Here is a 26,856-nt window from a genome sequence, read left to right on the forward strand (position 1 = left end):
TTTGTTCAATCCCTCTTTATACAGATGAAAACCTGAGGACCAGAGTTTTCCCAATTTCACACAGTTTGTTAAGGGTTTTCCTCCCAGCCCTGTGATTTTATTGCTATAGAGAACTCTAGATGAGCAACTTAGTCTGGACTAATAATAATAATAATAATAATAATAATAATAATAATAATAATAATAATAATAATAATAATAATAGTAATAATAATACTAGCTAGCATTTATACAGCACTTACTATGTGCCGGGCACTGTACTAAGGAGTACATTTGATCCTCACTACAACCCTGCAAGGTAGGTGCTATTACATTTATTTTGCAGATAAGGGAACTGAGTCAGATGGAAGTTAAGTGACTTGACCAGGGTCATACAACTAGTTAAGTTTCTGAGGTCAGATTTGAACTCGAGTCTTCCTAACTCCAGGCCAGGTGCTCTCCACACTGAGCCACAGAAACTAATGCCTTCTCTGCAGTTTGTAGTCTTGGAGAGTTGTCAGGGATAGCAGAGGTTAAGTGACATTGCTTGAGTCACACAGCCAGTATTTAACAGCCATGAGATTTGAGCCCAAGTCTTCCTGCCTCTCTATCCATCCTGCCTCTCTTGATGCAGCTTAAGGTTAGTTATTCCCAATGGTTTTTAATTTCACAAAATGCCACCAACTATCTCATGGGATAGAATGAAACACAATGCTAATTCTCTTTAATTTGAGAAATGAAAATGGAATAAAATCTAAGGCAAATATACCGATCGATGGCAACTCCTAGAATGGGAGTCCTGACACAAAGGAAATTAAATTACAAGTACATGTAATTTCTTCAACTAGATTGTGTTGCTAATAGATGTACTTAGGAGGCCTTTGATGAATACATAAGACAGGCTCAGAGAGAACTTGGTATTCTGGGAAAAGGGCTCAGAAACCCTTGGTTCAAGTCTGACCTCTGACACTTAATGGCTGTGTGATGCATGGTGAGTCACTTCACCTTCAAGTTTCAGTTTCCTTATCTGTAAAATGGGTTTTGCTATCTCACCCCTTTTTTGTAAAGAAAAAACAGAACAATTATACGATTACCATGATAATGTAAAGGAAGACAACTTCTAAAAACTTAGAAGGCTGAATGCTTTCAGAGGACTGGTGGTGAAACCAGCCTAGTGGTGTAGATAGAGGCATGCGTTGTCAGACTAAGATCATAGATTTGGAGCTGAAATGGACCTCTACTTCAACAGCCTCATCTTATAGATGTGGAAATTGAGATAGGGAATTTAAGTGACTTGGTGAAGGTCACACAGGTAAGTGATGTAGAATTCAAATCTAGGTCTTCTGATTCCAAAGTCAGTGATTTTTCCAGTCCACCAGGAGACATCTTGCCCCTGAGGTTATTGTGTTGATTTGCTTTGCCTAACTACTTTTTTCTGTTGTTGTTACAAGGGAAAGGACAGAGAGGAGTCATTGGGAAGTGACAGTTACGTAAAAGAAAAGAATGTCAATAAAATATGTATTATTTTTTTTAAGGGAGAAGGGGAAAGAAAAGCCATCTTCATCTCCCACAACTCTCTTGTTGCACCCCGGCAAATGTTCACTATACACTGCATTTCAACTTATACAAAGAAATAGCAATTTTTGCCAGGAATGCCTTCTTATAGGCTGTCCCCTCTTCCTGGCACATATCGCTATCAGTCAAAATCCTAAATGTGATTCTATGATTATAAAAGTTAAAGTTTTGGCTCAGAGCATATAAGTTCAAATCCCGATTCTTATTTCTTATCTGTGTGACTTTAGCTGATTAATTTCATCTCTCTGGGCCTCAAGTTTCCCCATGCACACAAATGGGAGAATTTGGTTAGATAATCATTAAATGTTCATTTTGACCTTAAATCCCATCCTCTCTCAATGTCATTTTCATTTCTGTGATTCTAACCTCCATGAGGTCAGGGACTGTGTACCTCGTGGTTTATCTCTGTGGTTCTAGCTATAATATATATTCAATATGTAATATATATTTATAATATATAATAAATACTCATTGAGATATAAATGAAATTTGTATATCTCAAAAAACTTGCACACAGTAAGTGTTCAATCATTGTTTGCTGAATCAATGAATACCAAAAGTGTGAACTTCATCCTAACTGCTACCAGGATGACCACAAATTCTGAATTTGTGGAGTTCAAGCTTTAAAAATTTTATTTCTTAGGGGATTTTCTTTTCATAATTGTAGTCCTTGCTTGTCGTTTTTGTTTTGGAATTTTTTGGAATTCATAGTCAACCCAAACTTTCTCCCCTTCTGTTTTTATTCTATCCCCTGCACGCAAAGGCAACAGCTGAGGTGAATAGAGGAGGAGAGTGAAAAAGATTTCACCTTACTAAAAAATAAATAATCCATGTATTGTATTCCCAGGCAGGGCTTGTGGGGGAAAAGGGATAGTTCTCCTCCTACTCCTCAGTCTTTCTCCAAACTCTTGCTAGTGGTAGGTAAGGTAAGCCAGTTCTGTTTACTGGAAATTTAGCCCATTGGAAACTGGGGACAGAGAAGGGAGCTGTTAATCAACAAGCATTTATTAAGCACCTAATGCATTCTAGGCACTTGGTTAAGCTCTGGAGAAGGAAAAAAAAAACAAACAAAAAACAAACAGTCCTTGACCTTTAGAAGCCTACATTCTAAATCTCTCTCTCTTTCTGTCTCTCTCTTTCCATACATCCATGCATACATACATACATACATACATACATACATACATACATACAGGCTTACCAGTTGTTGCTTTTTTGAGATGTAAATAACCTATCCAACCCCCCCCCCCCCCCGACTGTTAAGCCTATTTACACCTTACCTTCATTGCTTTAATGGGATCAATGACTGATTGATCTCAGGGCTGGGATATTAGGGGTGGGGGTTAGTGGGTGGGTAGAAAGAGGAGTTATGTACTCCAGCATGTCAGACTCCTGCTCTCACTTGACCTTCTTCCCTTGGACTCCTCTCTTTACTTTATTATGGGTACTCGTGGATTCATTTACCCCTAGGAATTTAAGAAAAAAATTTTTATGAATGCCAGAGTCACAGGTAGATGTCCTATAAAACCTACCTTGGGGAAAGGGGTTTGGTAGATCTCAATCAGTCAAGCATTCAGTCACTGGAGAGAGCTGTCTCCAAAAAAGGTGAACAATCACTACACTAGCATAAGAGAATTTAAACGTTCAATCAATCCCATCAAAGCAGATACACTCAACATACATATATAAAAACCTTAGAAGTAGATTGAATGTCAGGAAAGGCATCCTTTATTATACAATTTAGGTATCATGTAACATATTTGCTAGCTATCCTACCTTAGGGAGGTTTCCTCACTTTTCTTCACTTTTTGTTGTTGTTCATGACCTCTGACTCTTGTGATCCCTTGAACCATACTGTCCATACCATAGATTCATAGAACAGCATTATTTTTTTCAACTTTAAAGCACAGCATAAATAATAATAACTAACACTAAATATTACTTTAAGGTTTGTAGAGTGCTTTACATTAATCATCCATATGCCATTTGCTATTACTATTAGATTTCTTAGAGCCTTGGGCATTCAGTAATTTGTATGACATTAAAACATTTCACCAGCAACAGAATTTAGGTCTAGAATTTCTAGGGGATAGGGAACTCCCAGGTGAGGAAAATCCCTCAACCCATGCAAGCTAGCACTTTCTCTGTATTTTATAGTCTTATAGAATTGCCTAAAGCATTGAGAGGTTAATTAACTTGCCCAGGGTCACATAGCCAGTACAGTTCTCTCTTCCAGGGTGTGACTTGCCCCATTTATATTGATATATCATGGGTTACCATAACAAATTAAATTGGAATTTTGGGGGGAGTTTTGCGGAAATCTTAGATGACATACAAAGGCCAACAGATGACACAGAAAAAGTTTAGAAATTCAGAAATGCGTAAGATGTATGTATTGTATAATATCAACCGAAATTTTGTGATAAGGTGCTGTAAACACCCCATTAAAAAAAAAAAAAAGGAAAAACCTCAGGCTTCTTCTCTGGTACAAATGAAGGGCCAAAAGGTTTTACATGGATTTTCCAGATGGGGGGGGCTGGGCCCCTAACTCCCTCGATGTAGAAGGGATGACTATATATGTTGGAGGTGGGACCTGAAGCCAGGTCCTTCCACCTTCCAGGCCAACCTCTCTACACTTGTGGCATTCTCTTTTCTAAAGCTGTTCCAGAGCAAGGTGACATTTATCCCTCTGAAATGACCTGGGTGCAACACCACCTGCAGGAAGGCACCATGGACTCTATGACACTCAAGTTGTTTTCAGACCTAGGCTTTCATGATTATTTTCAAAGACCATTAATGTATCAGTCAGCTTTGTCTTGTGCTAATGGCTAACTTTGTCCCTTCTCCTCCCCTAAACTGAAAGCTGGAGGTAAATTCAGGCTTTAGAGCTGGAAGTGATCTTAGAGAGAGATCAGTCTGGTCCAACCCACTCATTTCACAGATGACAAAACTGAAGCCAAGGTTAATTGACCTGCTTGAGACCACACCAGCGTAAGCAATGGAGCCAAGGTTTAAACCCAGGTCCTCCAAGTCCAGACTTAGAGATCTTTGCCATCGCACCACACTGCTAGGGCATCTTTGGGAGAAACTATGCTGGAGTAGCAAGAACTCTATTTGGAACCAGAAGAGCTGGATTTCTGAACTGGCTCTGCTAAATAACAGCTATGTTACCTGGGGCAATTTACCTAACCAAGCAGTCAATGGATAAACATTTATTAAGTATTTACTATTTGCTAGCCTCGGGGCAGCTAGGTGGCACACTGGATAGAGCACACGTCCGTAGTCAGGAGGACCTGAGTTCAAATCCGACCCCAGACACATAACACTCTCTAGCTGTGTGACTCTGGGCAAGTCACTTAACCCCAATTGCCTCACATAAAAAAACAAACAACAGCAACAGCAAAAAACCAAAAACAAAACAACAACAAAAACTATTTGCTAGCCTCTGGGTTAGGCACTAGGTAAGCAAATACAATGAATGAAATAATTCCAGATGGCTAGGTCTTTATTTATTTGTATAAATAAAGTGGGGTAATGGTACTTGCACTATATACATCAAGGGGTGATTGTGGGGATCAAATGAGATTATAAAATAGTCTATAAGCAATAGATTATAAATGATGTAGTGTTTTAATAATGTATTATTTTAACAATATATTACATTTTTGTTGTTCAGTCATTTCCATTGAGTCTGACTCTATGACCTCATTTGGGGTTTTCTTGACAGAGATACTGGAATGGTTTACCATTTCCTTCTCCAGTTCATTTTACAGATGAGGAAACTGAGGCAAACAGAGGCTAAGTGACTTGCCCAGGGTCACATAGCTAGTAAGTGTCTGAAGCCGGATTTGAACTCAGGAAGATGCGTCTCCTTGATTCCAGGCCTAGCATGCACTACACTGTACCACCTAGCCATCCCAATACATTACATACTACAATGTATAATACCTATACTATATATATATCATATATATAATGTATACCAAATATAATTATATATACTATATGTATAATATATATACTATATGTATAATATATATACTATATATATATGTACATTACACAATATGTATATGGACACACATATTATATGTACGTGTGTATAACACACAATAGATGTGTTATAATGTGTATTATATAACATTAAATATTATACTCTATTATATATAATTTCATTGTTTATAGCACATTGCATAATATCATTTGATCCTTACTATCACCCCTTGTTGCATATAGTGTTGTATATGAATAAATAAAGACCTTTTTAAGCAGGGGTTGTTTTGTTCATTGTATTTGCATCCCTAGTGCCTGGCACCACACTTTTTGTTGTTCATTTGTTTCAGTTGTGTCCAAGTCTTTGTGATCCCATTTAGGGATTTCTTGGCAAAGATGTTAGAGTGGTTTCCCATTTCCTTCTTCAGCTCATTTTAGAGATAAGGAAACTCAGGCAAAAAGGGTTAAGTGACTTCCCCAGGGTCACACAGCTAGGAAGTGTCTGAGGCCAGATTTCAAGTCTTCCTGACTATGCCTAATACTCTATCCACTGCACCATATATATCATATATGTGTGTGTGTATGTGTATGTATGTATACATACATACACATACAATATATACATACACCTATATATGTGTTTATATATACACATGTTTGTATGTGTTTGTATTTGTGTGCACATATACATACATGTTTATATCTCTGTGTGCATATATATACATATGTACATACATATATAAGAGAGAGAGGGGGAGAGAAGAGGGGAGTGGGAGAGGAAGAGGGAGGCACAGGTTACATATATGTGAACTATTATAACTATTATGTTCCTGTCTAGATGTATTCGGATGATTTTGGGATTTAAATCTAGATGAGAACGTAAAGGTTATTTGGGCCTATTAATTTAATGTAATCAATCTAATTAATTAATTAATTAATTAATTTAGGTCTAGAAATGAGGAAATTAAGGCCTAGACAAATAAAGAGATTTGTTCGAGGTTAAATAGGTAAAAAACAGCTGAGCTTGGAAGTGTACCCAAATGAAGCCTCTGCTCCATCAACTGCTAATCGAAGACATTTTTCCCATTTCCAGTAAGACATCTTTTTCTCTCTTGGGCACAGAGACAAGGACCTGCCAACACCTACGAAGATCCTCGGATGGCCTGTGGCTTTCAATCTAGTTGCTTCCAGCAGAAAGCATGCTACCCATTCTGGGAGGAGATGGCCACTCAGGAAGTTCCTACTGGCCTTGAACACTGTGGAACAGGTAGGATCAATGAATAAAAGGGTCTAAGGAAAGAGACCAGGTTAGGAAAAGACAACAAACATGTAATAATGCTCCTGATCCTCTGGAATGGTCTTTCCAAAGGAAGTACTGAGGTGGGCATAAACCCTGTGGTTTATGTGGGCATGGGCACTATTTCCCTCAGTTGGACAGAAGTAGACCTGATAAATCCATTGGGGATCTCCATGGCAGGAGGACTAAGTTTTACTTGTATCCACTAAGGCTGCTTTGACTAAAATGGTCTCAAAGACCAATTTTCCAGTAGTTCAGTCTATGATTGGTTTTATGATTCCTACCAATTTCAATTTAATGGATGATAGATAGACCCAGCAGCTTTTTAGCCACTAATTAATTAGTACATGAATACAGAAAATATAGGTGAACATTTATATTTGGGGGCAGGGGAGGTGGAGAGGGGTGAAGTGGAGGTGGGGGGCTTAGAGATTTGCTGAATGGACAGATGTGGCTAAATACCCTGATTAGGAAACATAGGAAATGCTTCCCTCCAGTGTACGGGATGTCAGATCTGCGCAAGGAGGTTGATATTTAAGCAAATGCCTCATCACCTTTTTGAAAAGTGGAATCTGAGCTGTAGAGACAGAATGCTTTGTAGGATTACAATTTGATGATCTGTCGACCCATGAGAAGTGGAAGGCCAAAGATTCTAGATGCTTAGGCCTACTTTCATTGCACCTTAGGGACTGTGGCTTCTCACAAAACACATTGCATCCTTTATCTGTTTGCCTCAACTTCACTGATCATGAATTCCTGAGTTGGGAGGACTGGGGGATTACATTAGAGGTGATCAATTTGAATATTAAACTCAATTTGTCGTGCGAACATAGTGTTAAATGAAGTAAGTAAGGCCTAAGTCTCACAGACAAAACCTGAATTTTTACCCCACGTCATCTCAATTAATGAATTATATTTTCATTTTAGTCTGCAGAGTACTTACACTTTACCCTGAAGAATCCCTCTTGGGGAAAAAGTCAGTGGAAATGTTTATACCCAACAATACATTTTGATCCTGTGTGACTCTGTTCTGTAGTTAGGAACTTCTATTTTTTAAAAAAATGTGTTTATTTATTTTGTTAACATTAATTTAAAAAATTTTTGAGTTCCAAATTATCTCCCTCCTTCCTTCACACATTGAGAAGGCAAGCAATGTGATATCCATTATACACGTGAAGTCATGAAAAATATATATCCATATTATCCATGATGCCAAAAAAAAGCAAGAAAAATAAAGAAAGTGAAAAAATATGCTTCAGTCTACACTTAGAGCTCATAATCTCTCTCTCTGGATCTGGATAGCTTGTTTATCATGAGACTTTTAGAATTGTCTCAGGTCGTTGTATTGACAAAGTAGACAAGTGTTTCAAAGTTGAATGTCATTACAATATTGGTGTTATTGTGAACAATGCTCTCCTTGTTCTATTCACTTTGAATCAGTTCATAGGCGTCTTCTCAGGTTTTTTTCTGAAACCATCTTCTTTGTTATTTTTCACAGCACAATAGCATTTCATCATAATCAAATACTGCAACTTGTTCAACCATTCTCCAATTGATGAGCATCCCCTAAATTTCCAATTCTTTGCCACCATAAAAAGAGCTGCTGCTATAAATATTTTTGTACGTATAGGTCTTTTTCTTTTTCTCTTTTATCTCTTTGGGACATAGACCTAGTTTCTGAGTATGCACAGTTTTATAGTCTTTTAGGCATGGTTCCAAATTGTTCACCAGAATGGTTGGACCACTTCACAACTCCATTAAAAGTGCATTGATGTCCTAATTTTTCTACATCCCCTCCAGCATTTATCATTTTCATTTTCTGTCATGTTAACCAATCTGATGGGTATGAGATGGTACCTCAGAGTTGTTTTAATATGCACTTATCTAATCAATAATGATTTAGAATATTTTTCATGTGACTATGGATAGCTTTGAATTTTTCTCCTGAAAACTGCCTGTTCATATCCTTTGATCATTTGTCAATTGGGAAATAGCTCATATTTTTAAAAATTTGCCTCAGGTATGTTTAAAACAAAAAATTAAATTTACTGTTTGCTTTAGAAAAAAACATGAAAGGGCAAAAGAATGAGAAAGGGAGACAGGGAAAAATGGTAATAGAGAGAGTTAGAGAGAAAAAAATAGACACAGGGGGAGAGAGACAGAGACAGAGAGAGAATGACAAGACAAAGAAGGAAAGAGACAAACATACATGTAGAGGCAGGGAGTAGAAGAGGGAGAAGTAGGAATGAAAGGTGGAAGAAGAGAGAATGAATGTCAGAGAGAGAAGAGAGAAGGGAGAAGAGAAGGAAGGTAAGGGAGAAGAGAAGGAAGGTAAGAGAGAAGGAAGGAGAGAGAGGATCAATTATATCCTTTTTCTGATCGCCAGTTTCTCAGCTCAGAGCAGAATTAACATGATACTGGATTATAGGGGCCCTGCTTTTTCACTCCATTAACTCTTGTCGGCTTTTGAGATGATGAGCTGTTGTCAAACAATAACAGTTTTAGTCACATTAAAGAGCAAAGGTGCTACACGGACTGAACCTTAGACTGGGAGACAAATGGTACTCTGCCTGTTGCTATGAAAAAGATGATAATGGTGGTGGTGGTAATAGCTGACAATTACATAGCCCTTTAATTAAGGTTTACCTAGCACTGTACATATCTTATTTGGTCAATTTGAAGTTCCCGATATATCATTTCCTCTCTGTGTACCCCAGATATAAAAGTACTAGATATCTACTTATTACATGGAGATGCTGAGAAGGGACCAAGCATTTATTAAGCACCTACTATATGCCAGGAACTTTGCTAAGTGTTTTACAAATATTATCTTATTTGATTCTCACAAAACCCTTGGAATTAAGTACTACCCTTATGACCATTTTACAGTTGAAGAAACTGAGACAGAGAAAGTGGCATATCCATGGTCACACAGCTAGCATCTGAAGCTGGATTTGAACTCATACCTTCCTGACTTCAGGCCTAATGCTTTATCCACCTCATCACCTAGCTGATGAGAAGACATTGAACAAGTTCCTAGATTAGACTCAGAACCTAGGAACTAGAGTTCTTTAAGAAAAGTAACTTTTAATGACATGGCCCCCTAAAAAGGGTAATTTTGTTCATACATTCATATTTTCTAAAACAAATCAATACTAGAAGGCTTGGGTTCAGTCCTGTCTCTGTGACAAAGGTTGAAGCTTTCCTACCATATATATCTTTCATCTCTTTAGATCTTGGGAACTTTTGTCCTAGCTGGGGCCATAACTCCATCCAGACCTACATTCTAGCAGGAATCAAAATACCATCTCCCTCAAATGAAAACTTGACAGTCCTGCCATCTTTTCATGGGAGAGAAACTTCTTTCACTTTTCTCAACTGATGTAACACTCTCTCCCCACAAGATCTTTCTAAACGGAGAAGTGTTCACAAGAGAACACATGAGTTAATGTATATGAAGTAAATAAGCTGCTTTTAAAAAGTACAGTATTATTGCTAGTGTAAAGTATCCTAGTACATGTTCCCCTCTACAGGTGACATGTTGGACATTGAAATCACCTGGAGCTGCTCAAGATAGGGGAAGGGGCAGAGGGTCAGTGCAAGAATCCTCTTTTACCAGAGTGATAACCAATTCTCAAGTAAGACACCATGAACTGTAGCTCAGAAATGCCACCAAACTTCCATTGGAGATGTAACCCTAGCCAGTTGGGGGCAGTCTCTGCTGTGAACAGAATGGAAATGCCTCCCTCCATCCAAGACTCCATCTAACAGATGAAAAATTGACCATGGCCTTGGTCCTGTGTGATCTTTCCTTTTCCTTGATTAGAGCTGTCCAGAGAAAGGAGGGGCATGCATTTATCTGGGCTGCTTTTCTATTCTCCCAATGGCTGCGTGTAGGCTGGGAAGAGGCTGGTAGTGGCGTATGGGGAAGGGAGGTGAAGACATGGACCAAACCAATGTCTCCTTCAGCTATAGCACATTTCCTTGAAGTTGGGGAGAATGAAAAAGGGAGAGAGAGAGAGAGAGACAGAGACAGAGACAGAGAGAGAGAGGCAGAGAGAGAGAGAGAGAGAGAGAGAGAGAGAGAGAGAGAGAGAGAGAGAGATTCTACATTTTTTTTTCATTTTCTTTTATCCTATTTATAACTCCAGTCTCCTTCTCAGCCTCAGTCTCATGGACACTCCTCCTCCCCACCCCTACTCCCCTTCAAGAAGGGATGAATGGACTTCTTTTCACAGGGACTGCACATCTGTTGGTGACTGGAATACCCAACAGGAGGGGGGTCACTGAAAAATGATTAGACCCACTCATTGTAGCTCTCTCTTCCTTTTTTCCCCTCTCTTCTTGATTCACAAAGAGCTTAGACTCAAGGGAGATAGGGCATTTGAGGGGAGAGAAACAGAAGGAGAGAAAGAGAAAGAGAGACAGAGACAGAAACAGAGAGAGATGGAGAGTTGGAACATGGAAAAACATGACTGTAAGAGGAGTAGATAAAACTGTGGACTGAGTGAAATACAAAGACAAGGAGAGAACAACTAGAAGGGGAGGGATATATAGAGAGAAGATATGTATAATTGGACAGATAATAAAGGTGGATGTAGAAGGAGAGGTGGATAATGAAAAAATGAAGGGGGAGAAAAAAAAACATTAAAAAATGACCCAAGGAATAAAAGGAAAAAGAAAAAAAATCAAGAGATGTGTATAGACCTAGAAAAAGACAAGGGGAGGGGGATGGGCAAAGACAACAAGAAAAGGGGAAAGAAAGATGAATCTGAGGACATTAACTATAGGGCTAAATAAGGAAGCCACATTTGCATGCAGTTGCCTGTGCAGCTGTACATTTCTTCATGACAATCTTGTAGTCATCATTTTCTTTCATTTTCTACCTCCTCCTTCCCTTATCCTCTCCCAGCCTCTCCATCCCCCCCCCCCACTTCTCCCATCAGCCTGGAGCCATTAGCAAGAACCAATGGAGGCTGAGCCCAGGAGTTCCTCATGAATGAATGGGCCCTTTCTATCTCAGCTTCTCGTCATCCCTCAGTCGGGAGTCTTGTGAATCAATGGAGCCCCTTACACAAGACACGGCTGCAAAGTCTGTTTCTGTTTATAGTCTGACTGGAGTGGATCTTACTGACCCCGTACTCCTCTCTTCCCTTCCTCTATCCCTCATGATGAGGGATTTCACTCCAGCTCCACAGTAATAAGTTTATCCTGTCATTATTCATTTTTGCATCAGTTCCTTATACCACTCCTCCAAGACACCATTACCGTTTCCTCTCACTTAGCAGCATGATGCTTTCACACTACAGCTCTATTTAGAAAGGGACATAGTTTATGGTGAGTAGTTTACAGATGGAGGAACTGGGTCCCCGAAGAAGATTCCAACGCATTTGGGGTCAAACAATCTATTTTGGAACTGGTGTTGGAGTACAGGTTGTATCCTGAATTCCAGCTGAACTCCCTGATCATATTGGATCTGCTCATGATGTGTCAGGTGACAATATATGGTTCCATTCAATTCAATATTTGAAAGCACTTACTACTGAGAAAGCACTGTGTTAGGCAATGGGAGTTAAAAAGACAAAAACCTGAAACAATACCTGCCTTCATGGAGCTTACATTTTGACATTGATAATGATGATAGTGTCATTACAGGAAAAGAACACTATTAATTAACCATCAGTGTGAAATGTCCCTGAATGGCTTTCCAGAAAAGGCAGAGAAAGTTGTATTTCACTTATTGATCCCCATACCAACAGGAACTTCCTTGTAACCGAAGTATGCACTTCAAAATTGACTGGTTAGGGTTGGGGCATAGTGTGTGGTCATGGAAAAGAATGAATGATTGTTGTATTAAATTGGATGAAGCTAACTACCTCCTCCCCTTACCCCTGCCCCCAAGAGGATTAATTTAGGACCCTACCTTCATTTTTGTGGCCATCACATTGAAAATTATTCTGGGTTGTAAGTTAATTTTTTCCCTCCCAGCTATAATATGGTTTTTGCTATTTCACTCCACTGAAAAGGCATAATTGTTCTCTTCTCAAAAAAGTGATTTAAATTCAAATCTTCTCATCCTCCTCCTTCTTCTTTTCTTTCTATCTATAGTTTGTATTGAAGTATTTGGATACATGTGTTAAATAATACCTGTATTCCATTCACTCTGAAAGTCAGTCATTCATGCATTGAGGACTTCTGTGGGTAAGAGTCCTATTGTTCTTGTTCAGTCATGTCCAACTCTTCCTGACTCCATTTGGGGTTTTCTTGGCAGAGATACTGGAGTGGTTTGCCATTTCCTTCTCCAGCTCATTTTACAGATGAGAAAACTGAGGCATATAGTGATAAGTGACTTGACCATGATCCCATAGCTAGTAAATGTCTGAGACCAGATTTGAACTCAGGAAGATTAGTCTTCCTCACACTAGGCCTGCATTCTATCCATTGCACCACGTAGTTACCCTATATTGAGTGTGATAAAGAAATATATGGTTCTTTCACAAATATAATTTTTAGTCCAATGGGAAAGAATGTTTAGCCAGAGAAAAAAAATCCCAGGCAGAAAGTGTTAGATATTTTTGAGAAGAAAGTAGATGCAACAAGCAGGTGGTTTTATATTGCATTATGACTGAGTTCTCCTTTTAAAAAACTTACTAGTAAAATTCCAGAAAGAAAGAATTCCTTTCCCAAATAAACTGAAAGTTCAGGAGCAGGAGATGTCTCAAGTGTCCAAGCTCAGTCTCTTCTGGAGTCTTCTCAGATGGCTGGACGGCTGGAGGAGATCAAAATTGGGTGAGTGTTTGGAAAGGGCTCTCAAAAACCAGGTGGAAAGCCTCAGAAGGACAAACAGACTCCTCCAGTCTGGCTTTTAAGTGTGGAAGAATCTGAATGTGATGCCAGAGAGACTTGTTAAATAGAGAATCACCTTGCATGGAAATGTTTATTCTGATAGCAGGTTGGTTCTTTCAACTGACCATCTCAGGACAGCTTGTGGGTTTTATGAATGGTGTTTTAAACTGTCTCTGCTGAGGATATTGGCTTGTGTTTTGGATAACCTTCTTTCAAGTACTTTTTTCTTGGAAACAGGCCTTTTTTTGTTTGTGTTTTATTTGTATTCCAGGGCTGTCGAGTTTTGATTGTGTCTCGGTAGAGAAGTAGTAGGTCCCTAGATTGTGACATGGAAAAGACCTCATCTGGTCTGACCCTCACATTTTATATATGAAGAAAATGAGGCCCAGAGTGGTTAAGTGACTTACTCCAAGTCATGCAGGTAGTAAGTGGCAGTACCAGTATTTGAACCTAGGTCTTTTGTCTTCAAATCCAGAATTCTTTGCACTACATCATTTTCCCTTGTAGGTTGGCAGAATATCCTAAATGAAAGCATTTGAACTCTGAGGCTATATTAAAGGAACTAATATGAAAGCTGTTTTCAAGAAACATTTTGCTTTGAGTATTCTTTAGTACAATGATTCCTCAATTAGCATATCCTCTGGGAGCAAAATCTCTCTTAATAATGTCAGTCTGGATTGGGGGAAGTTTTGGTCCCCTTGCAACTGGGTTGAAATAAGAGAAGCTGGTGGTGATCTCTCAGGCACAGACTATTCATGGACAGGCTAGATCTGAACCTAGTTTATAGAAGTGATGAACCTTTAGGTCTTTTAGATCAATTTCCCTGGGAGTAGGGCTGGCACCATTTGAACTATGCCACTGGATAAATCTTAAACCAAAGACTCAGAAGTGTCCTAAAGATGGATGAAATGGTAGTTTGTCTCTTTGAAGAGGAGGAGGGAAAGAACTGCCCTGTTTGATGTACCTTGGAATATAGCCTAGAATAATCCTGTATTATTTTTGTGTATGGTAATGAAGCTTCTGAAAATTAAGTATTAGTTGTTGGAATGTATCCTTTTCATTATAGGAACTGGAAGGACCTTTTAAGATCATCTAGATTAGCCTATTTTATTAGACATGAAGAAACTGGAGTATAGAGAAGTTGCAGTCTGTCCAGGCTAAGTCAGTGAATAAGAAAGCATCTGATAAGTACTTTTTTTTTTAATAGTATGTGCCTAGGATACAAAAAAACAAAAACAAAAACAAGCAAAAAACAAACAAAAATCAAAAACTAAAACTAAAACCAGGCACTGCCCCCAAGCAGTTCATGTTCTAATAGGGGGAAAAGCTTGCAAATAACTAGGTACTTACAAGATATATTCAAAGAAGATGGAAGGTAACATCAGATGGAATGTCATGTGAAAGCAACAGCAAAAAGGTCAGAGGTATAGAGCTCACGGCAGGATTAAAGAATGTGAACACTGGAAAGGTAGGAAGGGGTTAGGTTGTACAAAGCTTTAAATGCCAAAGATAAGATTGTATGTTTGGCCTTGGAGGTACTGGGGAGCCACTGGAGTGTCTTGAATAGGGAGGGTGACATGATGAGACCTATACTTTAGGAAGATTACTTTGGCTGCTGAGTGGGAGATGGACTGGAGTGAGGAGAGGCTTGAAGCAAGAGACTGGTTAAAAAGCTATTGCAATAGTAGAGGCAAGAGGTGGTGAGGGCCTGAACCAGAATTGTGTCTGTGGAAGTGGAGATAAGGAGGTATTGATGTTATGAAACAGAAATGACAAGATTTGGAAATGGATTAGATATGTAGGGTGAGTGAGAATGAGGACTAGAGGATGACCACCACGTCCTAAGCCTAGGTGTCAGGGATGGTGGTTTTCCCCTTGATGGTAATAAGGAAGTCGGGAAGAGGGGAGAGTTTAGTGGGAAAGAAGTTCTGTTTTAGACTTGTTGAGTTTAAGATAGATGTCTATGATTTGAGATATTCAAAAGGCAGTTTGTGATGTGGGACCATCACAGAAGCATCAAGTAAAAGAGCTAGAATTCAGACCCAGATCTTCTGACCTCAAATCCAGTGCCCTTATATAAAATATTCATTTGGCCAAGAAACATGTCCTAGGTCCAGTGCATGTACCAGTGCCATTAGCTTCCCCATTTCACTGAATGAAGAACAAAATGCATATCTATCTATAGTGTACACACTTAGGGTTTTCCTTGACATCTTGATTTTTCACGAAAATCGATCTAAAACAGAAAAGAGAATAACTTGTCCTCATTTTTATTTGACTCATTTTAATTTTTTTGAGGCCCTGGGCATGTGGGCTGGTTCCTGTTTTCAGGATCATTTTACTAGCACCTACTGTATTAGAAATTCTCAGCATGAGCTGAAGGGCATTAGATCCTTTGGAAAGAAAGTGTTGTTTCATTTAACTACATTATTTGGATTTGAGAAAACAGCAGGGACTGGGACATGTAAGGCTAGATCAGGAAAACCTACTTTCTGCTCCCCTTTACCTCCAAACAGGCTGCCAATCTCCTTTCTTTTCCCTGTCTTTTTATTTTATTTTTGATGTAGTCTGAAAATGGCTTTTCTCCAAGCCTCAGGCCACTGTCCATGGCTAATTTGCTGACACTCAGCTAGTAGGTTTGCCACTCCCTATGAACTGGGTCCCATTTTTTTTTAAATGAAAGGAAAAGGAACCACAGTGGGGACAAGAAAGAGAAGAGTGATTAAGTCATGGCCTTAATCGAGTGAGACTCATAGAGTAATGATTCTGTAACATTACAAGATTTCAAAAGCACTGGAGAAAATCAAGACCCAGAAAGTGACTCCTGTAAGAGTCTATCTTTGGTAGGCAGATCTTGAATTAAATCACTGGATTCTTGCTTACACATCCCCAGATAGCTATTTCTCAAAACCCTGGGACTCAACAGTAACTGCCTGGAACTCCCAGGGGAATAAAGGGGACTGGGGGGGGGCAGTAAAGGGGGGGGCAAAGGGGGGGGTGAAGTTCTCTTAACTTTTCCAAACCACAAATATTTAGTCCTAGTTGGGAAAAAAGTCCCTAGGGCATGGAATCCTTATTTGATTCAAGCAGTTTGACCCCTCCCTTATAACTCTCATACATGGGGGCTGAGCATGGGAGATGGTGTTCACTGAAGTCAGTGACACTTGGCTTTGGCTAAGGAGCCAGAGCAGAGCAGCAAGGAGACTTCAGCAGGCTGGATGCTGCTCAGATCTGTCTGTGAATGGAAATCATTGGGTGGGTGGTTAATGTGAAGAGCTGAAGTTCAGCAGAGAGGAGTGTGTGTAAGTGTAGGGGGGGGAGTGAGATGGAGTGTGTGGGGGATGGAATCTTGGAAACAGCCTGTTTTTCTCAGTGTCTGGCAGCACGGAGACTCTTGCTCTCTCTCCAGATGTTTGCTGTGTTTATAGCTGCTGAAGCAGGAGACCAAACTCCCTCATTAATAAGTTTCTTTCTTGCACTGTAGCCAGGGGTCTCAGCACTGAGCCTGCAGCTGGAAAAGAATTGGGGTGGGGAGGGGGAAGTGGGAGAGAGAGGGAGGAGGTGTGTTCATTCCCCTCCAACTCTCTTCCCCCCACCCCTGCAGTCCTCCCAAAATACACTAGCACAAAAAAAGAAAAACACCAGCAGATTTTTTATTTCAGAGAGTAAACACTTGGGCCCATGGGGGTCTGGAGGTTATGGGAAAAGAGGAAACCATCAGCCTAATCAGGCAGGCACACACTTCCCCTGCTGAAATAAAACAGAAATCATTGCTCTGCAGGGCTGGTGAGGAGGGGGGTGGTTAACCCTGGTGCTACCAACAAAGCCAGGAGAAAGACAAAGCTAGGAACTGAGATGGAGAGCTCGTGTATTGTTTGGTCACTATTCTCTAGACCCTGATGTACGACAAGAGAGTTTAAGAGTAATCTACCATCATCTACCATCACTCACATCTCTGAGTATGCCATCATCCTTGTGAATTCACAGTAGGTGATGTACCTACAGGAGCCTGTCCTCTAGAAAGAGACACACACACACACACACACACACACACAAGTATACGTATATACATACACACATGTACATATACACATATCTATACGTATGTATACATATATGTGCATGTATATGTATATATACACATATTTATTTTTAAGCTATGAATCTGTGACCTTATAAATGTAACTGTATATCTGCTAACTAATACAAATATGAAATATTCATCAAATTTTCACTTTTTATTATGGCAAAAAAGAAAATGTTAATATTAAAAGCATACATATGTGTATATATATATACATATATATATACTTATAAATAAAATGGACACAATACAGATTTTGTACATAGATTGGCTTTTGCAAGAGGTTGGTAGATGGTTTTAGATAGGACTGGACTAGGAGATAGACAGATTGTTAAGAAAACTGTTGCTGTATACCTGTTTACATGAGGCAATGAATAAGTTCTATTAATTGTATGAATTTTAATGAATAAATAGATTTTGGGTTTTTTTTAGAGTAAATTTATCACATGCCCTTCAGCTTTTAGTCATTCATTTTTCTCTGAGTTGCCTGTCAGGAGAGTACAAATGTCTTATTGGCTAGAGGTTATAGGTCAAACATGGGACCTAATTGGAGATTGAGGAAAAATTACCTTTCCATTGATGTATGGTGCAACCTTTGACTTTCAGAGGCAGCCAGGGTTAGTGGCCTGATGCCAGGCAGTTAGGAACTTCCAGTTCAGACCCCATGGTCTTATCAGTCAGCTATGCTCCCTTTTTCACTTTCAAGAGATCTCAGGGTTATATTTTACTCTCTCCAGTTTTTGGCGACATAGTTCATCTCATTCATGACCCCTGAGGAACTATTTGTTTCTTATTGGCCTTCTTACGGTCTAAGAAATGAGTGCAATTAATGCTTGAGTTTATCCTGGCAGATAGGATTACTCCTCAAGATTTTTACTAGATCTCCACACTCCTTTCCCTGTTGTAGAAATGATCATTTCAAAAGTGAGAAAGTAGTTTAAATAACTATGGAGCCAGAGTTATGAGTTACTCATTCCCTTAATCTCTTAACTGTCTGATCCCTGATTTCTTTTAGGCCCCACCTAATTTCTTCCAGATATTGAGCTTAGGTGTGCAGCTACATGGACATCTTTTCTATAAACTCTCTGTTACTACCTGGGTCTGTCCAAATTTAGTTGGACTTCATTCTTGTGGACTACATTTGTTCACTCATTCAGTTGCTATTCATCAAATAGCTACTGTGAAAAGTACTAAGGTGCTGGATAAGGTAGAAAGATATCTAAGACATGGTCCCTGCTCTCATGCAACCTGTAGTCTCTAAAGTCAGAAAGCATACCTCCTTTTCCCCCTTTTCTCTTCCTTCCTTTTCCTATGACTATTTAACATGTTGAAAAAAAATGTACTTTTTCTTTAAGCTCATAAATGTCAAACACCCTCTTTCCTCTTCTTGGGAAAATTTGCTTTGTACTACATGTAGGAAAATTACGCTTTGGTCTGCCTTTCATGTAGATTCCATTAAACAATAAGCTTTTCCACAACATTCCTATCTCTAGGAGGGAAAAAGAAATGATAATGTGAATGGAAGAATCAGTGCCTGTGAAGAGTATAAATCCTGGAGTCAGAGCCCTGTGAAAGTATATACTAACAGCCAAACAGAATAGATAAAATGCTGGGATTGTGTAAGCTCCCCAGGACACAGCCTTCCAATGTACCGCATACTTTTCAGGGAGGTCAGTCTTCTAATCATTGGCCTATTTTCTGAACTATCAACCTGTTACCAAGACAGTCTCTATCATAAATACTCTTGGACAAAAGGAAAGGATTTTCAATCACCTTGAGTCCAGGGAGCAAGACCCTGTCTCATAGAACATTGGAGATACAAGGGTGAGAGAGCAGTGGTCTACTTGAAAGAACATTGAACTCAGAAGCTTTGGTTTGGACCCTAGTTTGTCCACTTACTAGCTGTGTGAACCTAGGCAGGTCACTATCTTCCTGAGCTTCAGTTTTATTATTATTTGTAACATGGAGCTGTTAATGCCTATACTGGCTAGCTCAAGGGGATATTGTGGCAAATAAAATAATTTATATGTAAAACCCTGGGCAGCTAGATGGCACAGTGGATAGAGTGCTGCAAAGTCAAGAAGACCGAAGTTCAATTCCAGCCTTAGACACTTACTAGCTGTTTGATCCTGGACAAGTCACTTAACCTTGTTTGCCTCAGTTTTCTCACTTGTAAAGTGAGATGGAGAAGAAAATGGCAAACCACTCCAGTATCTTTGCCAAGAGAACCCCAAATTGGGCCACAAAGAGCCAGATATGATTGAAAGGACCAAACAACATGTAAAACCTTATATAAATATCAACTGCTATAGTTTAATCCCTTCTTTTTTCCAATGAGAAAAGTCAGTTCATGACTTCAGAGCAATATAAAAAAAAAGTGTACATAATAGATTTGCAGTTTCATGTGCAAATCTTTTTTTTTTAATTATACTATGTTATGGAAGTGCTTGTATTGTTCTATATATTAAAAATAAAATAAATTAAAAATTAAAAATATTCTATCTCTACCTGAATAGCCAGAGAAGGAGACTTCAGCAGGCTACTTTTGCATGGAATCTATCTTTGCATGGAAATCATTGGGTGGGAGGAGGATGTAGTGTTTTCATCACACATCCTTTTTCCAACTGCTTTAAAGCATGTAGCTGCCCTTGGCATTGCCATCAGTGAAGAATGAGGGAAGTACCCAGTAAAGCAAAATTTGTCCTTCTAACCTGGTGAATAGATTTGAAGAAGTATGTTGAAGCTGAGGATTTGGAGTTAGGTTTTATCTTTTGCCACTTGCTACCTAAATACCCTTGGGTTAGTCATATATATATTCTGTTTTCTGGGTCTATTTTCTCCCCGCAAAATGAAGAGGTTAGACTAAACAGGATCCCCTCTAATGCTAGATCTGTATAATATGTTTGATTTGGGGATGGAAGTTGTCTATGACTTCTAGAAATTAAAAAATATGTGAATGATATACTGAAAAGTATCCTAAATCTCATCATGTTTGTTTCGATCTAACCTGAGCACATTGAGGTTTCTTGCCCAGGATCACAGTTTTAGGCATTTCATCTGTTCCAGCCTTCACCTTGGAAATTCTGAGATCCTAAGCACCCCCAACAAGAGCCAAACTTTTCTAAGTCTCACAATCACACGCACTTTGGGTTTGGTTTCACACATGACTTGGCTCAGTTTTCTCCTAACCTCAGATGCATGCCCATGGATTTCTGCATTGTCTTGTTGCCTCTCTGCTCCCAGAGCCTACACCATCAAGCAAGCTCCCGAGAGCACCTTATCACAGCAGAACTTCTTGTAATTTAATGATTTTAAGATAGGGTCTGTGACTATGGGACAGTCTGATATGTAGATTAAGACAATCTCCCCACAAACTTATACAACCTCCCACCAAACATACATCACTCCACCTACATTACCTCAGCCAACCTTACCCTTTCTTCTACCCATCTCACTAGTTTAGGAGGATACAAATATTTCTTTGTGGCAGACACAGCCAGCAGCCCACAAACATGTTTTTCATGATCATCAAACCAAGAGGAAATTGGGGTGGGGGAAGGGCCAATATTATTATTTTTTTTTGATGGGCCAGTCTGATTTAATCCATTCATTCATTCATTCATTCATTCATTCATTCATTCATTCATTATTTATTTATTTATTTTTTAAACAAATATGTTTTGGTGCCCAGGGTTTAACATATCAATTATTTTATTTGCCATAATAGCCCTTTGAGGCAGCCAGTATAGGCATAGTCCAAGTGATTATGCTACTAGAGTCACTGAGTGGTTTTACAAAGATGACTAAGACATAGTTCCTGCCCTCAAAAAGCTTATAATCTAATTAGGTAGATAAGACACATAGGTAGCATATGGTGGTTGCATAAGAGAGGCAAAAAGAAAACATACAGTGCAAAAAATCACTGACTACTGGAGAGATCAGGGAAGACTTCATGACAAAGGTGGTGTATAAGCTGAGTGTGATAAGATGGGTAGGACTTCAGTAGTCAGATTTGGGAAAGAATGCCACTCAACCTACAAGGAATAGAGAGAGTAAAGGTACAGGGAGTAATTAAGTACAAAATGTGTCTGGGAAGTGATTGATAATCCAATGTTTAGCACAGTGACTGGCACATAGTAGGTGCTTCATAAATTCTAGTTGGCTGACTGACAGTGTGGCTGGAACATAGGGCATGTAAAAAGAAGCAGTGCTTGAAAGATAACTTGGAACCAATGGTGGAGAACTATGAATACCAGGTATCATCATCATTGTCATCATCATCATCATCATCATCATCATTATCATGATGTTGTCTTTGGTTGTCCTCATTAGCATTTATATAGCACTTTGAGGTTTACAAAGAGTTTGGAGTTAGGTAAGCATTCAATGGATAGAGTTCCAGGACTGGAATCAGGAAGATCTGAGTTCAAATCTCCCCTCAGACACTTACTGGCTCTGTGACTCTGGGCAAGTCTCCTAAACCACTGTTTGCTTCAGTTTCCTCATCTGTAAAATGGGGATAAAAATAGCATCTACTTCCAAGGGTTGCTATGGAGATAAAATGAGATTATAATTGTAAAGCACTTGGTAGGGTACCCAGCACATAGTAAATGTGATATAAATGTTTATTATTATTACTATTCATAGTCCACAACTTGGCCTATGCTCTAAGTATTTTTGTTTTTCTCATAATTTAGTAGGGCTTGACAGAGATTGTACTCCATCAAACATAGCCTCTGAGAATTTAGGGTTATGTCTACATCACAATGTGGCACTAGAGTAGGAATACAGTGAAGATTATTCTTTCTGAAGTATAGCTGTGATAAAAAAAAATTCAATGATTCCCTCTTGTCTACCAAAGATAATAGTAATAACAATAATTAGCGTTTATATAATGTTTACCATGTACCAGGTACTCTGCAAAGTGCTTCACAATTATTGTCTCATTTGATTGATTTTATTATCCTCATTTTACAGCTGAGGAAACTGAGGCAGACAGAGTTTAAACAACTTGTCCAAAGTCAAATAGCTAGTAAGTGTCTGAGGACAGCTTTGAACTCAGGTCTTCCTGACTTCAGGTCTGGTATTCTATTCACTGCACCACCTAGCTCACTCCAAACTCTTTGTCAACCTCAAAGTACTACATAAAAGCTAAAGATGATGATGATAATGATGATGATACCTGGTTTCAACCATGTCTTAGTTATCTTTGTAAAACAACTTTTGTGGTCAGTAAAGGTTTATTGACTGTCTGTGTCTGTCATGTGAAAATCAAGCAAAATGAACTCAAAGAGATTCAGCAACAGAGTTGTCCACCTGGTGATGAAGCTTTTTTTTTTTTGCCACAGCAATTTATTAATCATACACTAAGGCCTGCAAAGTAGGTAAGACAAGCACAAATATTTATTAAGCACTTACTATGTTCCAGCAACTGTATTTAGTGCTGCAGAGACACATATAAGCAAAAAGTAAGATAGTGCCTTGTCCTCAGGGAGCTTACCTTCCAATAGGAGAAGACAGCACATAAAAAAGCTGAAAAGTGAGGAGGGAGAAAGAGATGGAGCCATAGTGGTGAAGTCTGTAGAGTCTGAGGCACAGTGTGGGAGGGGAATGAAGCATATCTGGCCTGGGCCTGTCCCCAGAATGGAGTGCCCTGGAAGGAATTTTCTTATCAGGGAAAAGAGGTTGGGATGGCCCAGAGGTCCAGAGTGAGAAGGCAGCTGAGTCATGGTGGTCAGGTCCAGAGGATAATCAGCACAGCCAGGAGGGGAATGAGAAGTATAAAACATCTGTGAACTGCACCAGAGGAAAGAATATTCATACTAATGAAAACTTGGGTTCTTGAAGTTCTTGTAGGTGAAGTTCTTGTAGACTGATATTTGCTGTGCTGCAGTTTATACAGATACCTTAAACTTTTGTTCATTTGCAAGCTAGATTAGATGGCTTCTAAGTTCCTTTCTAAGATTTTTTTTTTTAAATACTCGGTGGTGGTGATTAGATTGGAGGCAGGGATATGCTGGTAAATATTTAATAACCAGCTCTCTAGGGGCAAAAAATGTACCAAGGACACACTTTGAAATTTAAACTGCACTATTAACATTTTCTCCATCATTTTCTTGAGCCTAGACAAACAACAAAACAATAAATCAAACCGTAGTCTGTAGCATTTGCCAATTTCCAAAGTATAAATGCTCACACTAAAAATTTAATAATCAGCTCTTGAGAGCCAATAAGAGCTGGCATACCCAATTAGAGCTAACATAACTTCAGAACTGGAAGGGTCCTTAGAAGTCAGTAGATGAGGAAACTGAAGCCCAGAGAGGTTATGTGTGCTCAAAGTCACATAGATCTGAACTGGTGGAGGTGGGATTTGAGCTGTCCCTCTGATTCCAAATCTAACGCTTTTCCTTCTAAGTGCCACAGAGCCTGGAGGTGGGAAGACTGATTAGCTCCCCCATCCTCCCCCCGTATAGCCAGTCCAGTCAAGAGGTAATGAGGACTTGAACTAAGATGGTGGCAGTGGGAATGGAAAAGAGATAGAATGGACATGAGTGGTTATCCAATAGGAGAAAGGCGTGTAGGTACATACAAGTTTACACGGCTGCTTTGAGAAAAATAGTTGTCCGAATATACTTATCCTTGGACCTACATCTAACATTCTCTTTGCCCTCTACTTCCCCTTCTCTTGACAGCCTTTATTAGCAGACAGAGTCTCTGAGCAATATTAAACACTAAAAAGTTCCTGAAAGGTTATACCCTTGAAGCTATACACAGTGTACATAGCACGTGCTGAAGTTTATACAGACTCCTTAGACCTCTGAATAGAGAGACTAATTGTGGGGAAGCTGCTTTTCAGCATACAGGATGGGCTGTTCCCTGTGGGTTTTACTATCAAAAGGCTTTTAAAAGTGCAGTGTAGCCATTGTTGAATATTTCACAATGAATTAAATACCATTTCTCTCCTCGCAGCTGTTCCATGTGAGTGAGCTAAGAGTGCATTTTTTTCCCCTGGCAGAAGACGTCTGCTGTATAAACCTAAGCACTGGGGTAATGAGATTATTTGTGTGTGAATTCTTTGGGAAGAACATGCCTTTATTTTAAACTCAATGTGATGCATGGCTGCTGCTCTGGAGAGGAGGAGAGATGAGGAAGAGAATTCAATTGAAAAGTCTCAGAGCAGACCTGGAAGGAGTCAGGGAGGCCCAGAGATCATGCCTTTTCTTCCTACCTCTGCATGTTCATTCACTTTTCCCTAGGGCTGCCTAGATAATTCAAACACACTAAGTGCCCTATGGAGGAGGGAAATTCCTTTTTTTCTTTTTTTTTAAGTAAAGAATTAATCATTTTTCCATTGGTCCTTCCAGAAATCTTTCTTTACCCTTCATGTTTCCTTAGAATTATAAGACCTCTCTTACTTTTTTCTGCATGTATTTCTATGTAAGAAAGCCTTAGATTATAAACTCCACAAAGAAAACCACTTCTTTTCCACCCCCATAATGCTTAAGGCAGTAGACTTTTTTTTTCTTTTTTGCCATGTTGAGCTGCCAGTCTTGCTAGATCTGGAGTAAAAAATATTATATTCAAATCACACACACACACACACACACACACACACACCCTTACTAATTCCAAGGCCCCTCCCCAATACCTCCATTTAATTCACAAGCCATCTTCAACTCAGACATCTCTTTGACTGAAACAGAGACTGAGCTTTGGGTGAGCAGTGAATTGGAACCAAGTATGAAATTGATTAGGCTCAAGTCTTAGTTGGGGCAGACTTAATGCCATTCTTAAAGTGTATCAAGGGATGACCAGCTGTTCTGCGTCTCCCTTGAGAGTAGAACAAGAGAAAATGGGATTAAATCACAGCAAAGGGGATTTAGCCTAGTTATAAAGAACTTAGACCCTAGAATAGGTTATTAGAGGGGATTGTGAATTCTTTCTCCCTGGAGATTCTCCAGAACTGAGCAGGCATCCGCCCATTTGGAGGTGGGTTAGGTACATTTTCAATGACTTCTGTAGATTTTTTCCAGCCCAATCAGTAAATGAGACATTTGCAAGGAATGTAAAAGCTTGGTGAGCTTTTTTTAAAGGCATTTTTTTTTAGGGAGCCATCACTCAGTGAAGTGCTGGTCAGCTATGCAAGAAAAAAGATATTTTTCAAAGTTCTGGCATAACTAATATCTGCCTTGGTGAGAAGAGGACAGAGGGAAGATTCCTACCATCTAGTTAGATCAGAGGGGGCAATTAAGACTGTAAGATTGTGAGCTAAGGGAAGATGAAAGCTGAAATGTTAACTCCTCTGGTTCGCAATATAGCAGTGGTCTCTAAAGTTTCTTGATTATCAGTAAAAAAAAAGGTTTTTTTTAATTGGGCAGAAACTCTCTATATATGTACAAGTATTTAAAATTATATACACAAACTACTATACTTCATCTATGATAATTATATATGTGATAAAACTTATTTAAAAAATTTTAAAAGGATGAGATGAAGATGGGATAATATTTGATCCTGAAGGTAATAGGGAGCCACTGGAGGTTTTTTTAAATGTGAGGAATGACATGGCCAGATTTGCACCTTAGAAAGATCACTTTGACAGTTGAGTGGAAAATAGATTTGATTAGGAAGAGCCTGGAGACCAGTTAGAAGGCTATTGCAATAGTCTAGGCATGAGGGGATAAGAACCTATAGCAAAAACCCAGAAACATAGTGAATTTTGGGAGAAAGATAATATAAAAAGGTCTTAAATGCAGATTTTAATTCACTTACTCCTCTATCTGTGGAACTTATTATCCCACCCAAAAGAAAACAGGTGGGTGAAGGTCATTGCTCTAACATTATCTGAAGAGGGATGCCTGCCATAGCTATGAGGCAGCTAGGACTAGGTGACAGTGGACAGAATATTGGACTTGGACTCAGGAATATTTGAGTTCAAATCCATACTCAGATACTAGCTGAAAAAGATCACTTTTCTATGTGCCTCACTTTCCTCATCTGTCAAATAGGGATAATAATAATACCTAACCTCTCAGGGTTGTTTATAAGGACAAAATGAGATAATACTTCTAAAGTGCTCTTC

The 26,856-nt window shown here is 39.1% G+C and overlaps 1 protein-coding gene across 4 annotated transcripts in view; it reads left to right on the forward strand.

Moving 5' to 3' along the window:
- ETS1 (ETS proto-oncogene 1, transcription factor) overlaps positions 1-26,856 on the forward strand; it is a 191,995-nt gene that overhangs the window by 47,054 nt on the left and 118,085 nt on the right. For all 4 annotated transcript variants that reach the window (XM_020963813.2, XM_078147109.1, XM_020963815.2 and 1 more), the window contains one exon: positions 6,670-6,814. In XM_020963813.2, the coding sequence (XP_020819472.1) occupies positions 6,670-6,814 (145 nt within the window). The remainder of the gene's footprint in view (positions 1-6,669; positions 6,815-26,856) is intronic.

This window comes from Phascolarctos cinereus, unplaced genomic scaffold (genome assembly GCF_003287225.1).
Source record: "Phascolarctos cinereus isolate Bilbo 61053 unplaced genomic scaffold, phaCin_HiC Scaffold_726;HRSCAF=1367, whole genome shotgun sequence".
Taxonomy (NCBI): Eukaryota; Metazoa; Chordata; class Mammalia; order Diprotodontia; family Phascolarctidae; genus Phascolarctos; species Phascolarctos cinereus.